The sequence below is a fragment of the Pollachius pollachius genome, assembly GCF_949987615.1.
Source record: "Pollachius pollachius genome assembly, chromosome: 5".
Classification (NCBI taxonomy): domain Eukaryota; kingdom Metazoa; phylum Chordata; class Actinopteri; order Gadiformes; family Gadidae; genus Pollachius; species Pollachius pollachius.
The window spans coordinates 4,849,255-4,871,995 of record NC_136938.1 but is presented as its reverse complement, the minus strand read 5'-3'; the positions used below and the strand labels follow the sequence as shown (position 1 = coordinate 4,871,995).

At 47.5% G+C, this 22,741-nt stretch overlaps 1 protein-coding gene across 1 annotated transcript in view; it reads right to left on the bottom strand.

The window, feature by feature from the left end:
- The window catches only part of chd9 (chromodomain helicase DNA binding protein 9), a 78,340-nt gene that overhangs the window by 35,925 nt on the left and 19,674 nt on the right, over window positions 1–22,741 (bottom strand). Inside the window, exons 3-12 of the mRNA XM_079736463.1 lie at window positions 17,849–18,318; window positions 10,422–10,524; window positions 4,916–5,062; window positions 4,252–4,320; window positions 3,836–3,891; window positions 3,267–3,384; window positions 2,600–2,686; window positions 2,118–2,255; window positions 1,123–1,244; window positions 456–528 (exon numbers count right to left, since the gene is read on the bottom strand). Of these exons, the coding sequence (XP_079592589.1) occupies window positions 456–528; window positions 1,123–1,244; window positions 2,118–2,255; window positions 2,600–2,686; window positions 3,267–3,384; window positions 3,836–3,891; window positions 4,252–4,320; window positions 4,916–5,062; window positions 10,422–10,524; window positions 17,849–18,318 (1,383 nt within the window). The remainder of the gene's footprint in view (window positions 1–455; window positions 529–1,122; window positions 1,245–2,117; window positions 2,256–2,599; window positions 2,687–3,266; window positions 3,385–3,835; window positions 3,892–4,251; window positions 4,321–4,915; window positions 5,063–10,421; window positions 10,525–17,848; window positions 18,319–22,741) is intronic.

Here is a 22,741-nt window from a genome sequence, read left to right as displayed (position 1 = left end):
CGGCTATTCCCACTGGCCCACTAAGAAGCTCTTTAGTCCTGATGAATCCCACTGCGTGGGCATATTCACACACACACACACACACACACACACTCAGAAGAGCGCATGCACACACACACAAGGTAACCAAACACACACACACACTCGAAAGAGAGCATGCACACACACGCACACAAGGTAACCAAACACACACAGTCTCAGAAGAGTGCATGCACACACACACACACACACACACACACAAATGCAAAGCAGCGGTGCCCGTGTCGGCGGGCCGAGGTGCGGCCGTGATCGACCTCCTCCAGACGTTATTTGCCTGGAGCGCGGGGGGAGAATCCTCCGCTCAGCCGACGGCGGAAACCACATTCATTATTCATCGTTTAGGGCCCAGCGGATAACGAGGCACGCACACACACACACACACACACACACACACACACACACACTTTGCTACAGACTATGTCATGGCTGTTCCTAAACGGCATGACGTCATCCACGATGTCACGCATGACATCATGGATGACGTCATGCCTTTAGGGAATGGCCATCGCGCGAAATGACGCCTGCTGAATTGGGGCCGAGGTGTTTCCTCTCCTTCCGTGGAACGGAGCACACAATGGATATTGTTGACGTGCATAAATATATGCCCTCCATCGTCAACCCCCGAGTATTGTGTATTCAGCGGCAGCCAATGGGATGTCCTGAATGAGCATGTGACCTAGAGACGAGTTCAAATACGCAGGTGTTTACGACTATGAGGTCCAGTCAAACAGCACTGATGCCCCACTGTGTGTTATTTTCGTCCGTATACTAGTTTGGCCTAGCACTGGGTATGCACGCCAGGACCGTGGAGCCAACCACCTCTGCTAACAGATAGACACATGATGACATGTGGTAGAAGAGACCGGAGAAGAGATCTGAAGTGAGTGAGAACCAGGGCCCGTCTGTGTGGCGACGTTGTGTGTGTGTGTGTGTGTGTGTGCTTGTGTGTGTGGGCACGTGCGTGTGTTGTGGGTGGGCTCGCACGTGCGCCTCTCTCCCATCGTTGTCTTTGTACGTATACTGAAGATGCAATAGTACCGTCGGGAGTCCCACAAACTGCGTGTGCGTGCACGTAACGCTGACCTGTTGTACCAGTTGAAGAGGAGCCAGTTCACCCCTTCCAGCTGATAGTCCCTGAGGCTGTTTCCGTTGCGGTACTGTCTGGACTGATCCCTCTTCTTCCACAGGTTGGCTGGAGGACGCTCCTGGGAGAGAGAGACACCATCACATGGCATTAAGAGCCTGTTCCCACATGGCCAACATGGGTTCATATGCACGTTGATTGCTGCTTTCTTTTTTGGGATCCTTCTTATTGTACACAGTTTGGTGCAGGAAATAAATAGATCAGCAAGGATCCTATCAATAACATGAATGAGTCGATATACCAAAAAGGGAAAGTAAATAAAAGACATAAATCAGGAGGAAGTGAGATGGAAAACTTTTTAAACTTTATTCAAACTGTAAGACCGGGATGAGACAAGACCTGGGACCAGACAGCATTATAATGAGCCTCAGAATTAGCATAATAGTTAGCATAATCAGGCTAGAACCATTAGTTCCCAGATCATCGGAGAGGCTGCGTGTTCATTCTAGTATTCTCGTAGCAGAAAGCGTTCGACGGATCTAGGATTGCATGCATAATATTAAATAGCTGATGCCTGAGGCACATGTAACAGAGACGGAGTAAGAAAATAAAAACGGGAATAGATTCAGAAACAGAACCCGATGACAGCAGGGAACAATTACACAATGAGAGAAACTAAGCAGGTGAGGAACAGGATAAAAAGAGGATTAAATGAATTTCTTTTTACTTTTGGGGAATTATAATATTTGGTAAAAGCCAAGAGTTGAATCCCTGGGAAAAGAAGCGTGTGTGTGAGTATGTCCGTGCGTGGATGCACATGCGGTTCTGTGTGTCCCTGTGTATATGTGCACGAGTGTGGGAGTATGTGAGGGTCAGCGCGCGTGCTTGCGTGCGCGCGCACGTGCGGCTGTCCGCGCGTGCGGTCGAACGCGCGTGTGCGCATGTGTTGCTGTGTGTGTGTGTGTGTGCGCACGCCCGTGTGTGTGTCCCTTACCACCCGTCGCACGTCGGCCTTGATAGCCTGCAGCTGCTCAAACTCCTCGATCTTGCCCTGCTCCACGTCTGCCTTGAGCTCCCAGGTACTGTCCTCGTAGGGCAGCGAGCACCACTTCACCAGGTAGTAGACCAGGTCCTGGGCGGGAGAGCACAGAGACATGGTGACACCGAGCCCCGCGGAGCAGGCCGCGGCCCGGGGCCGAGAGGGAGCTCAGCGCAGGGCCACATTTGTGGACGTAGAACACACAAGAAAATGGAGGAGGAATAGAGCACGCCACACGCGCACACACAACTGCAATGTACGTCCCTGTGCTGTAGCACACACGCTGAGTGGTGTACATCGGTTTCGGTTTCATTCGTCATATGTGGGTTTAACACCGGGTTAATGGTAGAATAAAATGTGTTCAGCTCAGCAGTAAGAGCCCTCGCCTCAATGACAGCTCTAGGCCTATATAGATACAACACGCGCCGTGCACTTGCCTCCCCTGTGTCCTTGTCCTCACAGTAGGACACCTCCAGCACCCGGTCTACCTCCACGTAGTCAGGGTTGAAGGGATCCTCCTCCATCTGTGTGGGACAGAGGGCGGGCGAGCGAGAGAGCGAGGACGAGATTAGAGAGAGAGAAAAAATAAACAGAAATTGCTTCCCACACACCATCTGGAATGTGAACCAAACCTCACTGCTCTTAATTGAGTGTGTGTACGCAGAGATTTAAAAACAAATGCACGCAGATGTGCGTACATGCTGGCACATATTCAAAGCGACTTCACACACAATTCATTAGACATATTGTGTCACACACACATACACACATATGCTTGAGGCATGACATTCTCTGTAATATTACGGACATGTATGTGAGAACATACATTGTGTAAACATACATTCACCAAGTGAGTGTCTAGCTGTGCAGATCACTGGTGCACAAACATGGCGGCAAGAACAATGACACGTGCGCCCCCACACACACACACACACACACACACACACACACACACACACACACGGGTGCAAACGCACGCCCCCGAACACACACACACAGACACACAGGCCCACCCACACATACACAAACACACACACAGGCCCCCAAACACACACACACGGAAACACACACACACACATAATAAACTTCACACGGCCGGCTTACGTCTGCGAAGAAGAGGGCCCTCTGAGCCTGTTTGATCTTAAAGCGTTTCAGCTTCTGCTGGATCCTCTTGTCCTTCTCCAGTTGCTGCTCTGTGGCCCACTCACAGTGCAGGTAGGAGCTGTTTGCCGCGAGGAGAGGAGCACAGACACAGAGACCAGTAAAACACACCTTTCAAATCAGCGTCTCGCTGTTCTCCGAGGGAACCCACTTATCACGCCACAGCCCTTTTTATTATTTCCTTGTGTTTAATGATTTTTTTTTTTCTCTGAACCGTGCACACTGAGAGATGGAGTCAAATGCGTCATTTATTTAAAAAAAACGGTTCAATTCAGGAACGACAGGCACTGAAATGTGCTCGGGGAAATATGCCGAAATCAGGTCTAATGATAGATTGCCTGCCAGCACAAAAGTAATTGTTTGGTGGGACACAGTGGTAATGAAATGTGTTTTACCAAAGCGCGCCTATTAAAAGGTACAAATTATATCATTTTTTATTATTATTTTATCCACCATGGAATGTTACTATTTATGGGCTCTGAGGTAGGCAAGGTGGGTGAATTGTGACTTACTAGTTTTTGTATTTTACAAAGTACTCCTCCACTTCCACAACAACCCCAGGAGAGACCTATGGAGAGACAGAACATAAGACTCATTAGACATAACTCACTTACTGCACATTGTTTCAATAGCCATTGTGGCACTTGGTTCATGATAGATTTACATTGAGAAACGGGCATTACATTCTTCCATTATGTACATGTTACATAGTGGCCCATCAGTAACCAGCTCGGAATTCAACAGACCAAAATGCCTGCCAAATAACGCGTCACTTGGCATCCTTTATTGAATTCATGCTGCTCTCCCAGTTCCCTTTTTATCTAAATACCAACCGGTTGTACGGAGCCATTTGCACACAAATCAAAAAGGGGAACCACTGTGATATCAGTTCTAGAATGGGGGTGCCAGGGAGGAAGTCTGGATCTACCTCATTCTTGATCATGCGGGATGACATCACTTTGTCCACAACGGCTGCATCTTCTTCACTGGGATTCTCCTGCAGGGATGAGAGAAGCATGAATGTAAGAAGGTTCACTGTACGCCGAGATGGACATGAAAGTCTCAATGGCCTTATTCAACCGGTGGCCATCTTGGCTCTAAACACTAGCAGGGTGATGAAACCGAATGCAGAATTGATTGACAATGATATGAAATAAAGACTGCAGGATTCCTTGAGTGCAATACAGAATTTTGTGTAAATTAATGTGTTTGGAAAACACATTCAATAAAATACACATTAAGCGTTTGCAAACACACACAATATAAAGTACAGCAGATCCTCTTCATGTTCATGTTCCATCCTTCTCAAACATGCCCTCCCAGTCTACAGGTTTAGCTCTTTAAAAATACTGCTCTTGCCTTTTAAAGCTCCCCACAAATAGTCTTGCAGATAAAGCCAGCAGCTACTGCTTTTAGGCCGGGAGAAATCAGGTAAATACACAACGATACACCATTACGAAGGAGTAGAAAAATTATTCAAAAGGCTGAATAAGAAAACCAATCTCGTTTCCAAACAGCAGGGTTTTCGCTGTAGACAGAACCATGCGTCCATAATCCACTGAGTTTTGCATTGCCGGTGCACAGCGACTCACCACAAAGAGCTGGACGGCGGGCTCCTTGCGCACCGCGGTGCTGGTCTTCTTGGCCTTGACGATGACCTTCACCTCCTCGTCCGACAGCCGGGCCTCCAGCTCCTCAGAGTACTTCTTCCTCTTCACCTGCCGGTTGGAGCGACGCTTCTGCAGGGAGAAACAAAAATACCACAGAAGAAGTGAGTCGGAGAGCTCTTCTAGAGGTTTAGTCTCTGAGCCAGAAGTGTGTTATTCATTGAACACAATGTGCCGGTGCCAGGCCTGGGCCTGTTTCAGTGGGAAGTGAGTACAGTAGCCTGCGTTCGGCCCTCCAGATGGCCCTACAAATGGAGTGAAAGCAGATGCTAGCTTTGAAGTAGAAGAAGGATCCCAGAATGCATTTTGACTTTCATTTGAACGATGCCCGCCAACGCGAGGCACACAAATGTAATGATATCTTGGCAGAAAATAAATTAAAAGGAAGTAAATTGTATGTCACGTCAACTATTTACTATATTTTCCTCATTTTTCAATGTCCGTACAACCCGTTTACGAGGTGAATAATGTCCCATTTCTTAGTGTTTGCTTTAACCCTCTGGTTCATAAGAGCCACTACCGCAAGGAGTTTCTCCAAAAGGAGCTGTAGAGGGAGAGTCTTTTACCCTACCCAGCAGCACACAAACAGCCCGGTCATACCCGGCCCAAAAAAAAACAAAAAAACAAAAAACAAGACATCAACCCTGGACTCTGAGGGCTTTGAACGCGGGCTCTATCAAATAAGCTCCGATGCCACTCTGCCTTCCTGTTGAGCCTTTGTAATGATTGTCTGCGTGGGCAACGCTGCATCCAGCGTCGATACACAAGCCTCCACTAATGATAATGTGCAGTTAATCAACAACAAACGATAGCGAGCTGATTTAATTAGGTGTCCCTTTGGAGGTACACACAAACCTAAGATGGCCCGTCCCACATACACCAAGAGCAGATATGGACACACACGCACACGCACACACACACACACACACACACACACACACACACACACACACACACCTCTGTATGTAGTTGGAGAACATATTGGGTTATGTGACTGGCAGTTTTCTACCTGCATCAGGGTGAATTGATGTCTTAACCTGAAGTGAGTGGTACAACCACGAGCCACGAATCCAAACAATCCATCTCTAATCATGTTGGCGGGATTAAGGAAAATAAAGCAGCCATTTTGAATCTGAATAAATCCTCAGTGGTGCAAAAGAGCCTATAAAGGCGTTAACATTTAAAATAAAATTACAGAAAACATGAGGTAATTAACCAAAGAACCTTACCCTTTAACTCATTGTAATTACATTTACATACAAAAACTCAGCTCACAATGTCATTCTGCAGATTTCAAGCATTCACCAATAATGGTACATTCCCCTTTTTTAAACTTGTTATGGATCATTTGGGGCATCAGCAACAGATACTCTTGCATCGTTAACATTTAAAATCAGGGACTAATGCGTATCTGTGAATCGGGACATTTCTAGCCGGGACACCAAAATCAAAATCAGCAATGGATGACGTAGAGACAAATCCAGGGAACAAGACACCGGAGGAGGGGAGATGTGCTCATGACATCAGAGGCCCTGACTCAGTCTGGCCAGCTGCCGTGGAAATCGATGACTAAGGTCAACCCTTGGTTTAGAGCGCTAACCCCCCATTTGCCTGACGTTTAACCACAGCGAATCTGGTTTCAGTAAAAAATAATAAAGCTATACCAGAGGCTGAAATGAGCCATCAGCAGGCCGTTTTAATTAGGCTAAATCGTGTAATACTGTTGGCATAATTATGTCCCTCCCAGACAGAGGCGTAGCGGCGACTGGTAGTCGAGAGGCAGAGAGGGCATCAGCATTAATCCTCAACAACTAGACGGGCCGCGCACCAGAGCTAGGAGTGTGAATAATGATCGCTCTGTTCTTTTAATCAACAACAGTCACTGCGTGTAGGTTTAATTCCCTTCTAAAGAAAACACAAACCCTTCAGAGGAACGTATAATTATCCTGGGACGGTGCTGTTTGGATGCGTGGAGAAAAAGTACATATGTGGGCAGGACTGCAGCTTTCTGGGAAGATGGTTATAAGTATTGGGCTGCATGTGGCTCAGGAGGTAGAGCGGGTTGGCTGGTAACTGGAAGGTTGCTAGTTCGATCCCCGGCTCCTCGAGGTGATTGAGGTTTCCCTGAGCAAGACACCTCACTCTTAACTGCTCCTTACGAGTTGGCTGTCGCCTTGTGTGGCTGACACCGCCGTGTGTCAATGTGTGCATGAATGGGTGAATGTTGGGAAATATTGTAAAGGGTTAGGTTGGGTAGCCACTGGTTAGAAAAGCTCTATATAAATGCAGTCGGTAGTGCATTGGTAGTGGACATAACTGATGCAAAAGTGCGTTGCAATCCTATATTAATCCCTTCCATCCTCCATCCTGGACTGCCCATGTTGTGCGAGTGCCGGCGATTTAATCTCCAATACATTAAAGAGCATTTGGTGGCGTGTCCGCCCCACACAATCCCACCCGGAGCCCACCTGCATGCTGACGCTAGACCTTTATGCACATCCGGGAGGGTTCAACGGATCAATGCCAGCCATTGCCCTTAGCGACGGTCATATACATTAGGACCTTGCCGCATACTCGCTTTCGTGTTGAGACCAGGCTACGATATTAATAACAGACATATTCAAACATTTCATTTGCAGCAGGGTGCTATGCGGTAACAGAGTGGCGGTAGCAATAAGAACCAGTGCCTTGCTGTAAACCTGCTTCGGTTGGCTGTATTACAGAGGTAAGGTGCTCTTCTCTAAATGGTAAATGGACTACATTTATATAGCACTTTTCTAACCAGCGGCCACTCAAAGCATTTACAATATTACCTCACGTTCACCCATTCATGCACACATTCGCACACCGACGGCAGTGTCAGCCATGCAAGGCGACAGCCAGCTCATCGGGAGCAGTGAGGATAAGGCGTCATGCTCAGGGACACCTCACTCGAACTAGCAACCATCCGGTTCCCAGCCAACCCACTCTACCTCCTGAGCCACATGCAGCCCCTCTTCCGCAGTCATTGACGGTGGAAAGAAGCAAAACACCTCTGGGTTTTGACTATATAGACGCCCACATGACCTACGGGTGAACCAGAGGGGAATTCCTCTTGAGGTGCCAGATCTAGCTTTCCCCCACCGCTAGTGGGAAGGCTGCTGGGGCTAAGGATGAATTAGAGTGGTACCAGTGCAACGGAGGGGTTCTTTTACGGGCCATAACGGAGACACAGAGAACACGGGGATGGAAAGAGAGAACAGAGAGTAGCCATAGCCGGGGATTGAAAAAGCAACCTGCGACATGTGGGTTCTTGGCTCATCCCATGGTTAATATTTAGAGAGAGAGAATGGAAACGTGGGGTTTCCCCCCCATATGTCTCTAGGCGAGGCACAGCGCCTCTGCTAAATTACAGAGAGCCGGTAAAAACAAGAACGTTTTCACGGTTAAAGTCTGTGGAAAAAGGACATTGTTTCCGTCTGTACATGTCAGCATCTGCATTCCATTTGACAGAAAACATAGGCTATTATTTACCTTATATAATGAGCCTTCTTTTATATGGCCTTATATAATACACCATCAGTAAATCTAGGGTAATTTGGAGGAACCGACTAGAGTCAGCTAGTTTTTCGAAATTACATACGAAAAACATCCCTCCCCTCCTCCCTCAGGCATCACTCTAAAGCCACGCCCCATAATCATGTGACTAGCTCTCTAGTTTCAGCGATAGGTCTGCATAGACAATGAGTGCATGGGCAAAGTACACACAGGTAGCTAGGAAGGTAGGTAGTTAGACAGACAAGTAGGCCAGAGTGTCTCTTTTTTTCTGTCAGAGCATTTGATTTATTGATTGCTGTCGGGAAGTGAAGGGAATTTCATCAAGTAAATAATGTGCCTTCCTTGACTTTAAAATAATACACCTGTGTAATCCGACAGTGGCCTCTCTCTCCGTGGAGATCTCTGTTCTGTATGTACAGATCTCTGTTCTGTCTGATTATGTACAGTTTTCCCACGCTCAAAAAATCAGCTCAGACAAAACTCTGATTGATGGGAGAGCATGCAGAAGCGTTTGACGTCATCAGCGTAAGGAACAAACGCAGCGCCATTCAGCGTTAAAGAGCAGCAACGATGCCCTACCGAGGCAGAGAATAACTGGCCCCACTACCAGGGGCTGTGGGCATAATCAATGCCTATGTTGATTTGTTTACGTCAATGTCCTCGAAGCACACTGACTCAAAAAAGTCCTAATAGACGCTGTGCGATTAAGCGATCTAAAGCAAGGCGCGACAGACACACATTATATTGCGCTTTCCTAACCAGTGGCCACTCAATGTGCTTTACATCATTGCCTAACTTCACCTATTCATGCAAACCTTCACACACCGACAGCAGAGTCAGTAGCAGTCAGGGTTAAGTCTTGCTCAGGGACACCTCGGTACTCGGCTAGGAGAAGCCGGGGATCAAACTAGCAACCTTCCGGTTACCTGCCAACCCCGCTCTACCTCCTGAGTCACATGCCGCCGCTTCAGACCCTGAACTCTCCAGGTTCAAGGGTTGCTAACGGCTGGACCCGGACCGGTGATCCCCCCCGTTTGCCATGCTTCAAACACCATTGTTTTGGTATTTCAGTTCTCAGTAAACACTGCTTGACTCGGACCGGGTAGCTCCCCACTTGTTCCCCCACTGAAGGCCGCTTAATGACAGAGCGTGAACGCAGAGTAAACACAGCCTGTTATGCTTTTTAATACTTTTATTGGATCGTCGACACAGAGCATCAGCCCATCAAGGTTTTCAGTTCGCTAATTAGATCCAACATGAAATATGTCTCTGTGGGATGCATTAGTTCTCTTAATAATTATTTGAATAATTGTCGCTAGGTAAGATCTACACCCTATGATCAAAGAGCTATCATTTCAAGCGATAGCTCCGATGATTAATTTAAGTGTCATTTGTTAGGAATGCCATCCCCATTCGTCAGCTCTTAATGAGTGAAACGTGAGAATACCGACGTGACTGGGCTGCATGAGACAATTACGCATTTAGACTGCTCTCACTTAATTTCTAACCAATCAGGGAACCTCTTCTGATTGGTTGGAAAAATCCATCACACCTGTTCATCAAATCTGTCCACACAGCACTATAAAAGCTCCACACCTACAATGCAACACTTATCGACGGAAGAGATACTTCTGGGGAGTTGTTTTGGGTGTCTAGGAGGAAGAACTTCCCCTCCACTGAACTCTTCATTGCCATTGTTTGATGAGCAGTCTCAGAATAAAGCAGCCTCTAAATATCTGCCAGAATGATATGGTTTGATAGCAACAACGTCGTTCAACTACTACATAAAAGCCGGGTGTCAGACAGCAATATGCCAGGCTGCAGTGGCCGCTCTATTATTGATTATTGATCATGTATGAATTTGCGTTTTGTTCGCTGGTGTCTCCCATCTCACCGCGTCGTCGTCTTTGGAGGAGCGCCTCTGGGGAGGGTCGTCGTCGTCGTCCGAGGACTCGGCCTTTCGTTTCTTCTTCTTTCCGATCTTGATGACAATTTTCCTGGAGGGGAGAAAATGGAAATAATTCAAACCTGAGCCGTTCAATCACGTTCTCTCTTCATCTAGTGAGAGGCAGCCTGCTGTACCTCGGCATACAATATAAAAAACGTTAGACAATATATGAAGATACAATATTATATATTATCCCCCCTCAATATGTCAAAGCAAATACACACACACGCACACAATGGAGGCATTAAATAATTCACTGTATGTCATTTTCCGTGATGCCTTAAAATTAAACAACGCTCCGCTAGTATGTATTTCCATGCCATCTTCAAAAGGAAACATTATCGCTTGGCAAAGAAAACGCATTTGGCCAATAGTTGTAGCATGAGAGGCGTGTTGATAAGTCAGGACTCCGCATGGGGAAGTCGGTTTGGATGTCACACATTCAGACAAGTAGCACAAATAAACTGGGGGATTTGTTCTTTCCTGTATGTAGTACAACAGCGTTTAAGCTGAGAGTGTGTGTTTGTGTGTGTGTGTGTGTGTGTGTGTGTGTGTGTGTGTGTGTGTGTGTGTGTGTGTGTGTGTGTGTGTGTGTGTGTGTGTGTGTGTGTGTGTGTGTGGGGGGGGGTGTGTGCTTGTGTATGATTGTGTGTGTCTCTAGACCCAAGTCTGGTGTCAGTGCATTTGTCTGTTCTGTCAGTTTCAACAGCCCCTGAGTGGCTCTATATCTGGGCTCACGAGACCCGACTCGTCAGCTCCAAACACAATATCTGCTTCCAAATAAACTGTTCTCTTCTCATCCACTCTCATCATTCCTCTCTTAGGAGCCTGATGGAGGTCCACCAGAGATGATCCTCTGGATCCACAGACGCAGAAAGGAGCCTTGTAACACAAGCTGAAACAACCCTACTGAAAAAGCTTCAAGGGGCTTTCTTCTCATCCCAACAACAGAGATGTACGGAGAATAACAGAAAGGGAGTGGCAAACCTCACATTGGACCAATCACGCGTCCACAACGTGCCGAAGAGCCATGTGAGAAAAGGAAGTTTTACCCAAACATTTAAGAAAGGACAGAGTTAAATACAGTAAGACTTAAGAACAGTGTGCATGGCCACACCTTCAAAATATAAAACTGGAACATATAGGAACACATAAAAAAAAAAAAATCGCAGCAAATGAGCCAAACTAATTCTACACTTCATCTGCATAGAAGCAGACTTGAATGCATTCATGTCTTGGTCTAGAACAAAATAATTTGAACAGGAAGTATTATGATTTCTAAGGGTTAGGGGGAAGGCCGCATATCCGATGCAACCACAGTGACCAGGCACCAACAGCAGACTACTAGTGTTTATTAAGAGCACAGATGAACGCCAACTTGTTTGACGACTCTCTCGTCACCAAATAGGTCTCTATAAGCCTTGATGAATTCAGGATGTAGAGAGTTGCAAACACGACACACAAGACCGTATTACCAAATATAATCCTTAGGCTATCTGTAAAGGGTAATCGAGTCACTTTTACCAGGTCGCAGCTTGCTGAACTCGAACAAAGAATGCTGTGATAGCATCTAGCATTTAGCATCTAAGGGGCTACAGCTGCAATAGATGGCAGTTAGAAACGAGGAGAAATTAAATCAAATATTGGGAGGTATAGAATGAAAAAAGGAAGACACTAGCCATTATGTGATCCCATGGTAGGGCTAATGAGATAAAACTTAAATTATTACCTTATTTAAACATTCATTCATTATGGGTTATGTGGAACCATTTTCCCTAAGCTTGTGTCGGTTACCCCAGTCTCGTAATGGGGAAGAGGGAAACATATCCACACTGTTGTTCATCAACACGCATGCTCCTATTGGAAAAACATTTATTTTCGGAGATTATTCGACATGGAGAATAAATTGGCACGATAAATATACACATGAGCTCTCGCTAGAAACCAGCGTTTTGTTTATCAATTGTAATCAATCATTTACACAATAATTACACCCGGTCCACCCATACCCACACACACACACACACACACACACATACACACACACACACAAACACACGCCAGCAGCTTGTTGTGTCTTGTCCAGACCCTGACACCATGGTCTACCTTGCTCAGCATTCAGCGCTCTAAGCCCGCCACGACCATGACTCAGTAGAAAGCTACCGGTCGGCTTGACCCAACCACAACAAAACCCTAATCCCTCCGTCCGTCCTTCCCCACTGAACTTCATTTAAGAGGAACCCAGCGACCAGCCAGCTACATTCGCTCAGTACAGTTAGATCAGTTCATCAGAGAGCAAAGAATCTACATAGATACGACACTTTGTTTTAAAACAAGATTTTTCAAAAGTAGTACGCAGGAAAACCGCCCCTACCTACTTGACCATCAATCCTAATTAACGTGATGCCCGAAGAACCATTTACTTTGATGCAAGGCATCTCTCTCTATATCGTCAGTCTGAAAGTAACCAACAGCAAGCCAATAAGAGCCATGTCAATATGTTTGATCTAAATCTATATACAGTTATAACGGCTGTTTGGGAAACAAGAGACAGAGAGACAGAGAGACAGAGAGAGAGAGAGAGAGAGAGAGACACGCTGGATCGACGCGGAGACACCCCTAAAGAATAGGCCCGCGCTCCTACAGACGGTATTGAACCGTACAAATCCTCTTGGTGATGACACTTTAGGTTGCCAGGCAACCGCGGGGGGCTGATCCGTCTGTGTGGGTGGCTGGTCTGGTAATTACAATGACATCACATCCTGTGTATAATACCACCAGGGAACAACAGACAGCGGCACGCTCCACCACGGCCACAGCAGCAGCCAAGTAACCCCGGGGAGCGGTGAGACGTACGAATATACGTGCAGGCCGCGCAAGGCAGAGCATTCCCGCGTACACCCGGGCAGGAGCGGTCTGGAATAGCAGGATAACAGTGTCACCTAGAAAGACAGCTGAATATAGCGGGTCCAGAGCGTCCTACCAGTCGCCGTACGGCCAAGGCAGGGCTGTGAATGCGACGTCGGACGCCCTCACAGCAGCGGCAGCAGCCATGAATTAAAAACACGTTTCAGAATCACAACGCTAGCCATGCGAGAATCTGCATACTGGGATGTGTACCGGAGGGCTAGAAGGCCTGAGCCCTTCGTACACGAGCCAAACGTGGACTTGTTGGCACCCTCGACGTCGTGGTGCTACACACAGGCCACGACGACCCACTAGGACGTCCAGTGTATTCCCAGCCTGGGCTTGCTGTGGTTAAACTGGGAAGAGGCATGTCGTCCGCGTTGCCACAGCTCATGCCCTACTTGGCAGCACACGGTGTGCTGGTTACGCATGTTTGCATCACATACAAGTGCGTTAAGGGACAATGGAAGAGTTTGTATGCTCAGACGTCTTTGATAAAGCTGTCATTGGCTGCAAGTAGGCCTATCTCCGTGTCGACGATCATGTGGTTTGGTTTGGTCACTGTCAAAATGTGTTGCTCAGTGTTTTATGTTATGCGTGTGTGTGTGTGTGTGTGTGCGTGTCTCACTCTCACATCCTGAAGGGCTTATTACAACGGTGGCAACAGCCCATGCTAGAAAATCCCCCTTTCTTGTGAATGGAGGTTTGTAATCTCAATCTCAACACAGCGCACCACCGGTGGTAGTAGGTAGAGTAGCAACAAATCACTCTGTTAGGATAAATACTAGCACAGCACATCCAGCCACACAAGGGATTTGAGTGTGTTACCGAGTGTGGTATCTGCTCCAGTTAAGGTTGACTTTAAAGAAAAGGGATAGGTTCACAGCAAACTCTATCAATCTCCATCGTGCATGCATTAGACACCTTCGTGTGGGTGTTCTCAGAAACCCAATCATGTAAAACATGTGCACACGCACGCTCACACATACACGCACGCATGCAGGCACACACTTCATATTGTTAGCGAGTTGTTGCATCATTGATTGCACCCAAATCTATATCCCGGATAGGCTTTAAAGAAAAAAATATTATTAATGGAACAGCTTTCCATATTTCCCCCAAATGAGCCAGTGAGGGAGAGATTAGACGAGAGGAAAGCAGGCGAGCTTGAGATATGAATAGCTGTATGCTGCAGTAAACATGCTACACATAAACCCCCATTTTCTATCTTGTAATTGATCTCATGAGCACCATTTTGTTTAGATTTTTATCCCCCTCTAATACCAAGTGTACATAACACTGGTTTATACCGTTAAACATTCACAACATGGCTGCCTGGAGGAAATGGTGCATTCAAAGCCTGCAGCGTAGTGGGAAGAACTAATATTCAAAACTGAGGGGGGAAATGGAAAGAGGTTAGGGGGCAGACAGCAGGAAAGATATCCGATGTGAAGCGTTTTTTTCAGCAGGGAGGTTTGCCAGTTATGCAAATGACATAAATCCATTCAATAAAATGAAAAATGTGTTAGGCTATGCTGTGTTATGTCATGCCATGTTTGAGTAAACATGTTTACGTCATAGACCTTATGTCACTACAAGAACGCCATTAACGTGAGTGGTTCATCAGGAAAATGCTATGCTTTTGGTTTCCTTCTGTTCTTCGTTCTGTTGTTGAATTTCCTTTAATGACCGTGGGAAGAGCATCAGCAAGAACAGCATTAGGTAGCTCTTAGTGTGTGGCCGTCTACAACAATAAAGATACCCCGGTTTATCCCAGAAGGGAGGCTAACCACATCAATGTGGTCGGAACGCACTGTTCACCTGATCACAGGAAGAGGTTCGCTTTTCAAGGGAGGGTGAACAGGTCTTGAGGAAGACTTTCGGCCTTCTGTCTATCAATCCTGCCTGTTTGTCTGTCTTGTGCCCACAATAACAGCAGCACAAGGAAATCTCACTCCAAACGCACAGAACTCAGCAACACACTCAAGCTGTTGCAGAAATGAAACTACAAGGCTGGGGTATCCTTGAAGAGCTCAGCGCCAGGCGGGAGTAATGACTCTCCGAGACGGTGAGCTGCAGCCGCCGCCACGCATTCATATTTAATGAGAGATCCTTGGACACACACACACACACACACACACACACACACACACACACACACACACACACAAAGAAAGACATACGCAAACAAACACAAAGACACGAACATACACACAGACACACACTCGTACGCAAACACACACACAAAGACACACACACACACACACACACACACACACACACACACACACACACACACACACACACACACACACACACACACACACACACTTCGGTGATCACTCAAGAGCCAAACCATCGCAATCATAATTATCCAGTTCTTACGAAAAAGAATAACACACCACCACCCATCCAACATGGGAGTAAACACAAAGAGAAAAAGGGCCATCTCACTGGGAATGTACAAACCCTCAGCAAGACATCAGCCTCCATTTAATTGTAACTTGACTTATTTTATCTGCAGTTCAATTGAATATGAAGGCAGCGTCTTGATACACAACAGGCTCAGCAAAGCCCTGGTGCAGAGTAGCCTGGGAACCTTTGGCAGGCCAGCCAGGCTCCACCGTTCAGCTCCGACTCCCTCCACCTCGTTTCAAAGAAATGATTGGAGCTCAGTGTGCTTACACTCCGGTCTGTGTTAACAAACAACACCGCCACCTGACCAACAAGAAGAACCTGTACTTCTCTGTGGAAGAGATTGCAAGATAGCCGAAACAAAACCTGGTTCTTAGCATAGGTAAAACGCTGAAGATTAATTTCCCAGAAGCAGTACATACAGGTCGTGACCTATGTCGTCCCTCCGAGCTCAACCGTCCCTCTCTGTGAATTTGTTTCAAAATGGCAGGAATGTGTGACGTAACGCATGTTATGAAAAGGCCATTGAAACAAAAGCCAGCGCCAAAGACTGGGCCATTCTGTGTGTGAGTGAGTTCCTTTCCTCATGTAGGCCACATTCTGCCACACACACACACACACACACACACACACACACACAGACACACACACACTAAGTAGGTCATCCTTATGAGAAGTGGTTTTGCGATATGCTGTACTTTTTCTCTGTACAACTACACAAAGGGACTGGCATATTAGCTAATCTGTGTTGTCCTTGGGAATGTATTTATTCAGTCGTTTCCAGCTCAGCCGTGGCCATGGCAGTCTTAAGCTAAACATGCAGTTTATTTCTTCCATTGCTTTCAGTGACATTGTTGCTTAAATCAAGGGATGTGGCAACTGAGAAAAAAAACGCTTCAGGAAGTCAACATAGAAAGTGCCAGTCAAGGTGTTATTTTCTCTCACTCACACACACACACACACACACACACACACACACACACACACACACACACAATTCTGCTAAATCAAAAGACATGAATGAATCACATGTTTAGCTTAAAGGGAAGAGCCCCTTATGCTCAGCAGAACGAAACGGTACCATGAAGTAGATATGGAATGGACATGTTTACCATCATGGTTAGTAAAACGTAGTTTATAGTCGCTGTGTGAGAACCGACCCAAAGTGGTGGCCCTCAGAGCTGAGGGCCAGATCCATGCTTTGTGGGCCAAGAGGCACACTTTGAAACGTGAAGGCTGCCCTGGATACTGATGTCCCTGCATAGATCTATAGATCCGCGTCGACCCCTGAGTGAGCCAGCAGTCTCAAGTCTCCCTTACACTAGCGGCAACCTTTACATTGCTCACGCCCCACACACACACACACACACACACACACACACACACACACACACACACACACACACACACACACACACACACACACACACACACACACACACACACACACACACTAAACAAACACACGCACACTAAACACAACTTGTTTGTCTGTACCAGCAACTAGGTCTGGTTTATTCTTATGGTGTGCTGTAAATACAACTGAACTTTGAACTGTCCTTTCAGCAACCGCTTTTTCACTCGCAGAAACTGCAAGCTAGCAACCTTAAAAGTCAAGCTCCTGAATAAGGGTTCAAGTTAAGAATACTAATTCAAAATTCGAAAAATGGAAATTAATCTAAATCTTAGATTCATCTGGTGAAACAAAAAAAAACATAAAACGATGTTTCCAAGGATTATCCAAAAACAAAACACACACACACACACACATCTTCTGAGTCGACCGCACACAGACAAAACACAGTCAGACCGACAACGATGCCTCACTCACAGTATGCACCACACACTGTCAACACAGTCAGACCCACAATGAGGCTCCACACTACACACCGCACACAGACAACACAGTCAGACCCAAATCGATGCTCTACAGTAACACAACACAGACAGACCCACAACCATGCCTCACTCCGAGCACACACCGCACACAAACAACACAGTCAGACCCTCACACCGCCGCGGCCCAGAGGGGAACAGAAAGTGCTACATACCCGATCTTGGCCTTCTGCTTGATCTTGGCGGAGGGCACGATGCAGACCTTCTTCGAGGACTTGCTCTTAACGCGGGCCTTGCTGCTGGCCTTGCGCTCGCGCTCCATCTCCCGCTGGGCCTTGCGCATGGCCGACGACGAGCTGGGGAAGCTCTCGGGGCTCATGACCCGGGGGATGTTCTTCTCCCCGCGCTGCCGGGCCTTGGCGATGGCCTCTGAGATGATGCGATTGGCCTTCTCCTGCTTGTCCTCCGTCGCCTCCATCAGCTGCTGCTGCAGCAGCGCCGCCTGCTGGGACGATTGGGCCGGCGGCAGCGGGGCGGACCCCCTCCGCTGGCTCCTCTTCTCCGACGAAGAGCTGGAGGACGAAGACGAGGAGGACGACGACGACGAGGAAGAGGACGAGCTGCTCTTCAGCGGGGGGCTGACCACCTGCTGGTTACTACTGGGACCGTTGGCATTCTTGCGAGGCTGATGTAGGAGAGAGAGAGAGAGAGAGAGAGAGAGAGAGAGAGAGAGAAAGAGAGACACACAAGGGGGGGGTGAGTCTCAACGGTCTACTACGCCATCGCTGACTGGTCTTTAAGATGCCTTGACCAGGCTCTCACTTATAAAGGGGTGATGTCATTATGGAAGGACGGTGGAACAACAAGCAGGTGGGTTTTATAATTCCACTTTGTGTTGACCTCAGGGAGGCTCGTGAGAGCTAGAGTGGTGGTGGCTAACCGTGCCGTACATAGAGCACACTAAAGGTAGGCCAGTCACACTGACCAATCAGAACACCTGCTGCCTTCAATCATTAACTCACCTTCACCGGGGAAGGGAGGGGCGTTTCTTTGGTATCAACTGGGTGGTAATTGGTTGGAATCCAAGCATGCATTGATAGGCTTGTTTGGAGAGTAACCCATTCCAGTAGGTTCCAAATACCATGTGTTTTAATAATTATAACTTCCATTGGAAGGGATATTGAAGGTATCCCCAAAAAGATATTTGAAAGGAAGATTTAATAATACGTACAATACGACAACAATACGACAACAATATCAATTCTCCCAATGAGCTCCCTTCTTCTTAATCAGACCAAATCAAAAGAACCGAGGAAGATAGTGAATTATAATGTTAAAAGAGGTGCCCAAATAGAATCACACATAGATTACAAGAAGACTTGCAAGAGCTGTTGCAGAAGAAATGTAAGTTCATATCCACTATGTTGCCACACTTTAAAACTCTGCACCATTTCCATATCGACTTCCACTTATCTGCAACGAAAACAAAAAAAGACATCCGTTGTTTCTAGCTTTGCGTGAGCTATCTTTGATGCGCCCATATAAGGTGATGTTTCCTCTCAGGAATAAAATAACATACAATAATACAAGGGCAAGGGCGGCCCAAAAACCGGTTTGTGCGTCATGCTTTTGGGGTCGCGTTTCATAACACGCAGCGCAGGAACATTAAGGGAAAGTCGGAACGCAGGGCAATGTCGGGGCGAGCAGCATCGCTTCCTAGGCCCACAGCCATGCCATTGGATGAGAGACACAATGCATGCTTTGTTACCGTTACAGGAAATAGTGGCAGAAGCATGAGATCAGGTGTAATTATGCTGCAGGAGCACATAACACACATGGAGAACGGCTTACGTTCAAAACAGAGAAGTGAAAGTTTATTTGGTAGCAAAAGATCTTTGAACTGCTGTGCAAACCGCTCCTTGTCTGCTTTGTGTCTCATTGTGTCTGTGTGTGGGGGGATACACAGCATTGCCCGCACACACACCAACACACACACACACACACACACACACACACACACACACACACACACACACACACACACACACACACACACACACACACACGTGAGGGTGGACCGGTTCCTTCTGACACAAACGGTCCGTTAGTTTTGTTATGCTGGGTCGACATCACAGGATGATTAGCCAGATTCTGGGCCAGATTCCCCCTCTGACTCTGCTCAGCAAAGCGCTGATTGGTTGAAGGTTCTAACATGGGAGTTTTAGCCAGATGATCCTGTGGTGTGTGGGATGTCAAGAGTGTTATTTAGCGATCTGGGTCTCACTGATACAAAATCTCAAATATTGTTTTGAATCGTTTGGCGTGTGGTGTACTGTGTTGGCTAAATCGTTTCCTTCCACTCACTTAATGAACAAAACAGTCAAATTCATCCTAAGCTATCGTGAGGTCTCTGACGTTTCATAAATCCAAACATTGTGTGTACCCAACATTAGAGTCAACACGATGACAATATGAGATGTATTATGAGATAGTATGAGGTATATATGTAGTCAAGAACTGTTTCGCTTGGGGCCTTAACTCAAACTCAAATATAAGCAGAGGTATGACTGGGGAGTTTTAAGATAGGGCCCGTTTCAAAGTCATTCATCGAGCCTGAGAAGACGACTGCTAAGAACCCCTGGAGCAGAACTCTGTTGAATCCAACAGGAACACATTAACATGCTGTTCCTGTTGGTGGGCCTTCTGTTTAAAGAGGGATCACCAGCATAGACTGTGAGACTGTTGCAGTCGTAAATTATCCAGCGCACCTGATGGGCAATAATATGTGAATAATACATGACAAGACTGCTATGTATTATTTACATATAAATGACCTCTGCGCGAGTGCCCGCATGCAACCACACACACACACGTCAACGTGCAAACACACACACACATAGATATACTATCCATAAATGCACAGACTATTGGACACAACTAAACACGGCAAAACACACACACAAATGCAGAAGCACACACACACCCCTAACACACACACACGTGAATTGACAAACCCGCAAACACACACACACACACTTGAATTCTCACACACCATACGATTTAAACAAAATGGGGGAGGGTAATGTAAGCAGTGATTTATTCATTCATTCATTCATTCAAAACATAAAAACACACCGTCAGCCACGCACACACACACACATACACACACGCTCTCTCTGCCCTCCCCCCAAGAAGCTGTGTTTCTTGGTGAAACAAGATGAAAAGGTGATTAAAACCCAATGAGCTCCACGCTGGAATGTTCTTATTAAAGTTTGAGGCAATACGGGGGAGCCGGGGTGGGGGGGGAGGCAGGAGTAGAATGGCGAGGAGGGGGGAGAACGAGAGGCAGCGGAAGAGAACAACACACGACAACAAGAGGGGAGGCTCAGCAGAAAAGTAAGACAGCGACGTGGACACCGACAGAGGCAGAGTCGGAAGATGAAATGCACCAAAATGGACAGAGTGCTGCAGCTGTGAGATACATCTATAAATAACTGAAATTACAGGCTGCCAGCACTGCAGTGATTTCAATCTGTCTGCATGCGGTCCCATTAAAAACAATGGGACCAGGGCAGGAGAAGCACACGATAAGGAGGCTATGTGGGCCAGCCACTTGCTCGCTCTCTCGCTCTCCGGTGGCTCGGCCGCGAACAGTCATTAAAAGAGATATACGGGCAGAGCGAGCCTTGTCAACACTCCACAGTAGGACACAGGCACACACTAACAGGAACACACACTAACAGGAAGACACACAGCGTGGAATCGCTCCGAGGCTGTAAAGAGTGGAAAAACAAGGCATGAAATGAGCAGAGGGGGAGGGAGGGGGTGACGACAAAAGGGAGAATCCGGTGGAGCTACTGTGTCTACATAAGGCCCACATACACGCAGCTAAGCAAATGAGTAGGGGTGAGGGTGGGGAGAGGGGGGGGAATGAAAAAAGGAAAACAGCAATACGTTCAAGATGGCGGCGGTGCAGCATGAACCAGTAGCAGAAGAGGTTGTTCAGTTGCTCAGTTCCTGCCAGCCCCTCCTCCCTCCCTCCCTCCCACCCTCCCTCTCACTCTCTCTCTCTCTCTCACTCAGCTCTCTGTGCGGCTCACTTACCCTTCCTCTTGGCCTCTTCACTGTAGACATGGTGCTTTTTTTTTTCTCTCTTTTCCTCCCCCTCTCCAACAGCCTAACAAAAGCCTTGCCCTTTCGCCCGGTTTTTTTTTGTCTCTCTCCCTCCCTCCCTCCCCCCTCGCTCACTCACTCTCTCTCACAACTCGCTCACTCTGTCTCTGTGTCACTCTGCTTCGCTCGTCTCTCGCACGCTCTCTCTCGCGGGTGCGCACGGTTCTTCTGGTCTTCCTTGAGCGGCGCGGCGTGCCTCCCCCTCCCTCCCTCCCCCGGCTCCCCCCCAGTCAGCGCTCCTCGAGGCAGTGGAAGATCGCTGCTCCGTCACCTCCTCCTCCTCCTCCTCCGCCTCCTCCCCCAGCAGGCAGGGCTCAAGAGGAGTGCATGGGGAGCTCTTTTGCTCTCTCTCTCTCTCTCTTACTCACACACTGACTCTCGCTGGCTCTCCCTCCCTCCCTCTCCCCCTCCCTCTCTCCCCCTTCACGGCGTGTGGAGGGAGCAGCGCTGTGGGCGGTGGAGGAGGTGCGTGGCGATCCAGGAAGCACTCATTCTGCTGCTCTGTGGGTCGACGCCGTCCGGCTTAGCTCCAGTCCCTTGGCATGTGTGTGTGTGTGTGTGTGTGTGTGTGTGTGTGTGTCTATGCCGGCGCCGATGACTGCGTGTGTGTGTGTGTGTGTGTGTGTGTGTGTGTGTGTGTGTGTGTGAGAGTGAACGTGTGTATTTGTGTCAGAGTTGCCTTCCTCTGCGACCCCTCTCAGCGCGTCTCATTGATTCCTCTCGCCGCCTGCGATCTCGTGCTCTCTCTTCCCTTGTTGGTCTCTCTCTCTCTCTCTCTCTCTCTCTCTCTCTCTCTCTCTCTCTCTCTCTCTCTCTCTCTCTCTCGCCGTCTCTCCTCCCCTCTTGGATTTTTCCGGTTCTTTTCCTCTTCTTGCTTCTTCCCCCGGTCGTCACATGTCAGGCTAAGGTAGGTGTCCTCCGCTTACACGCCAGAA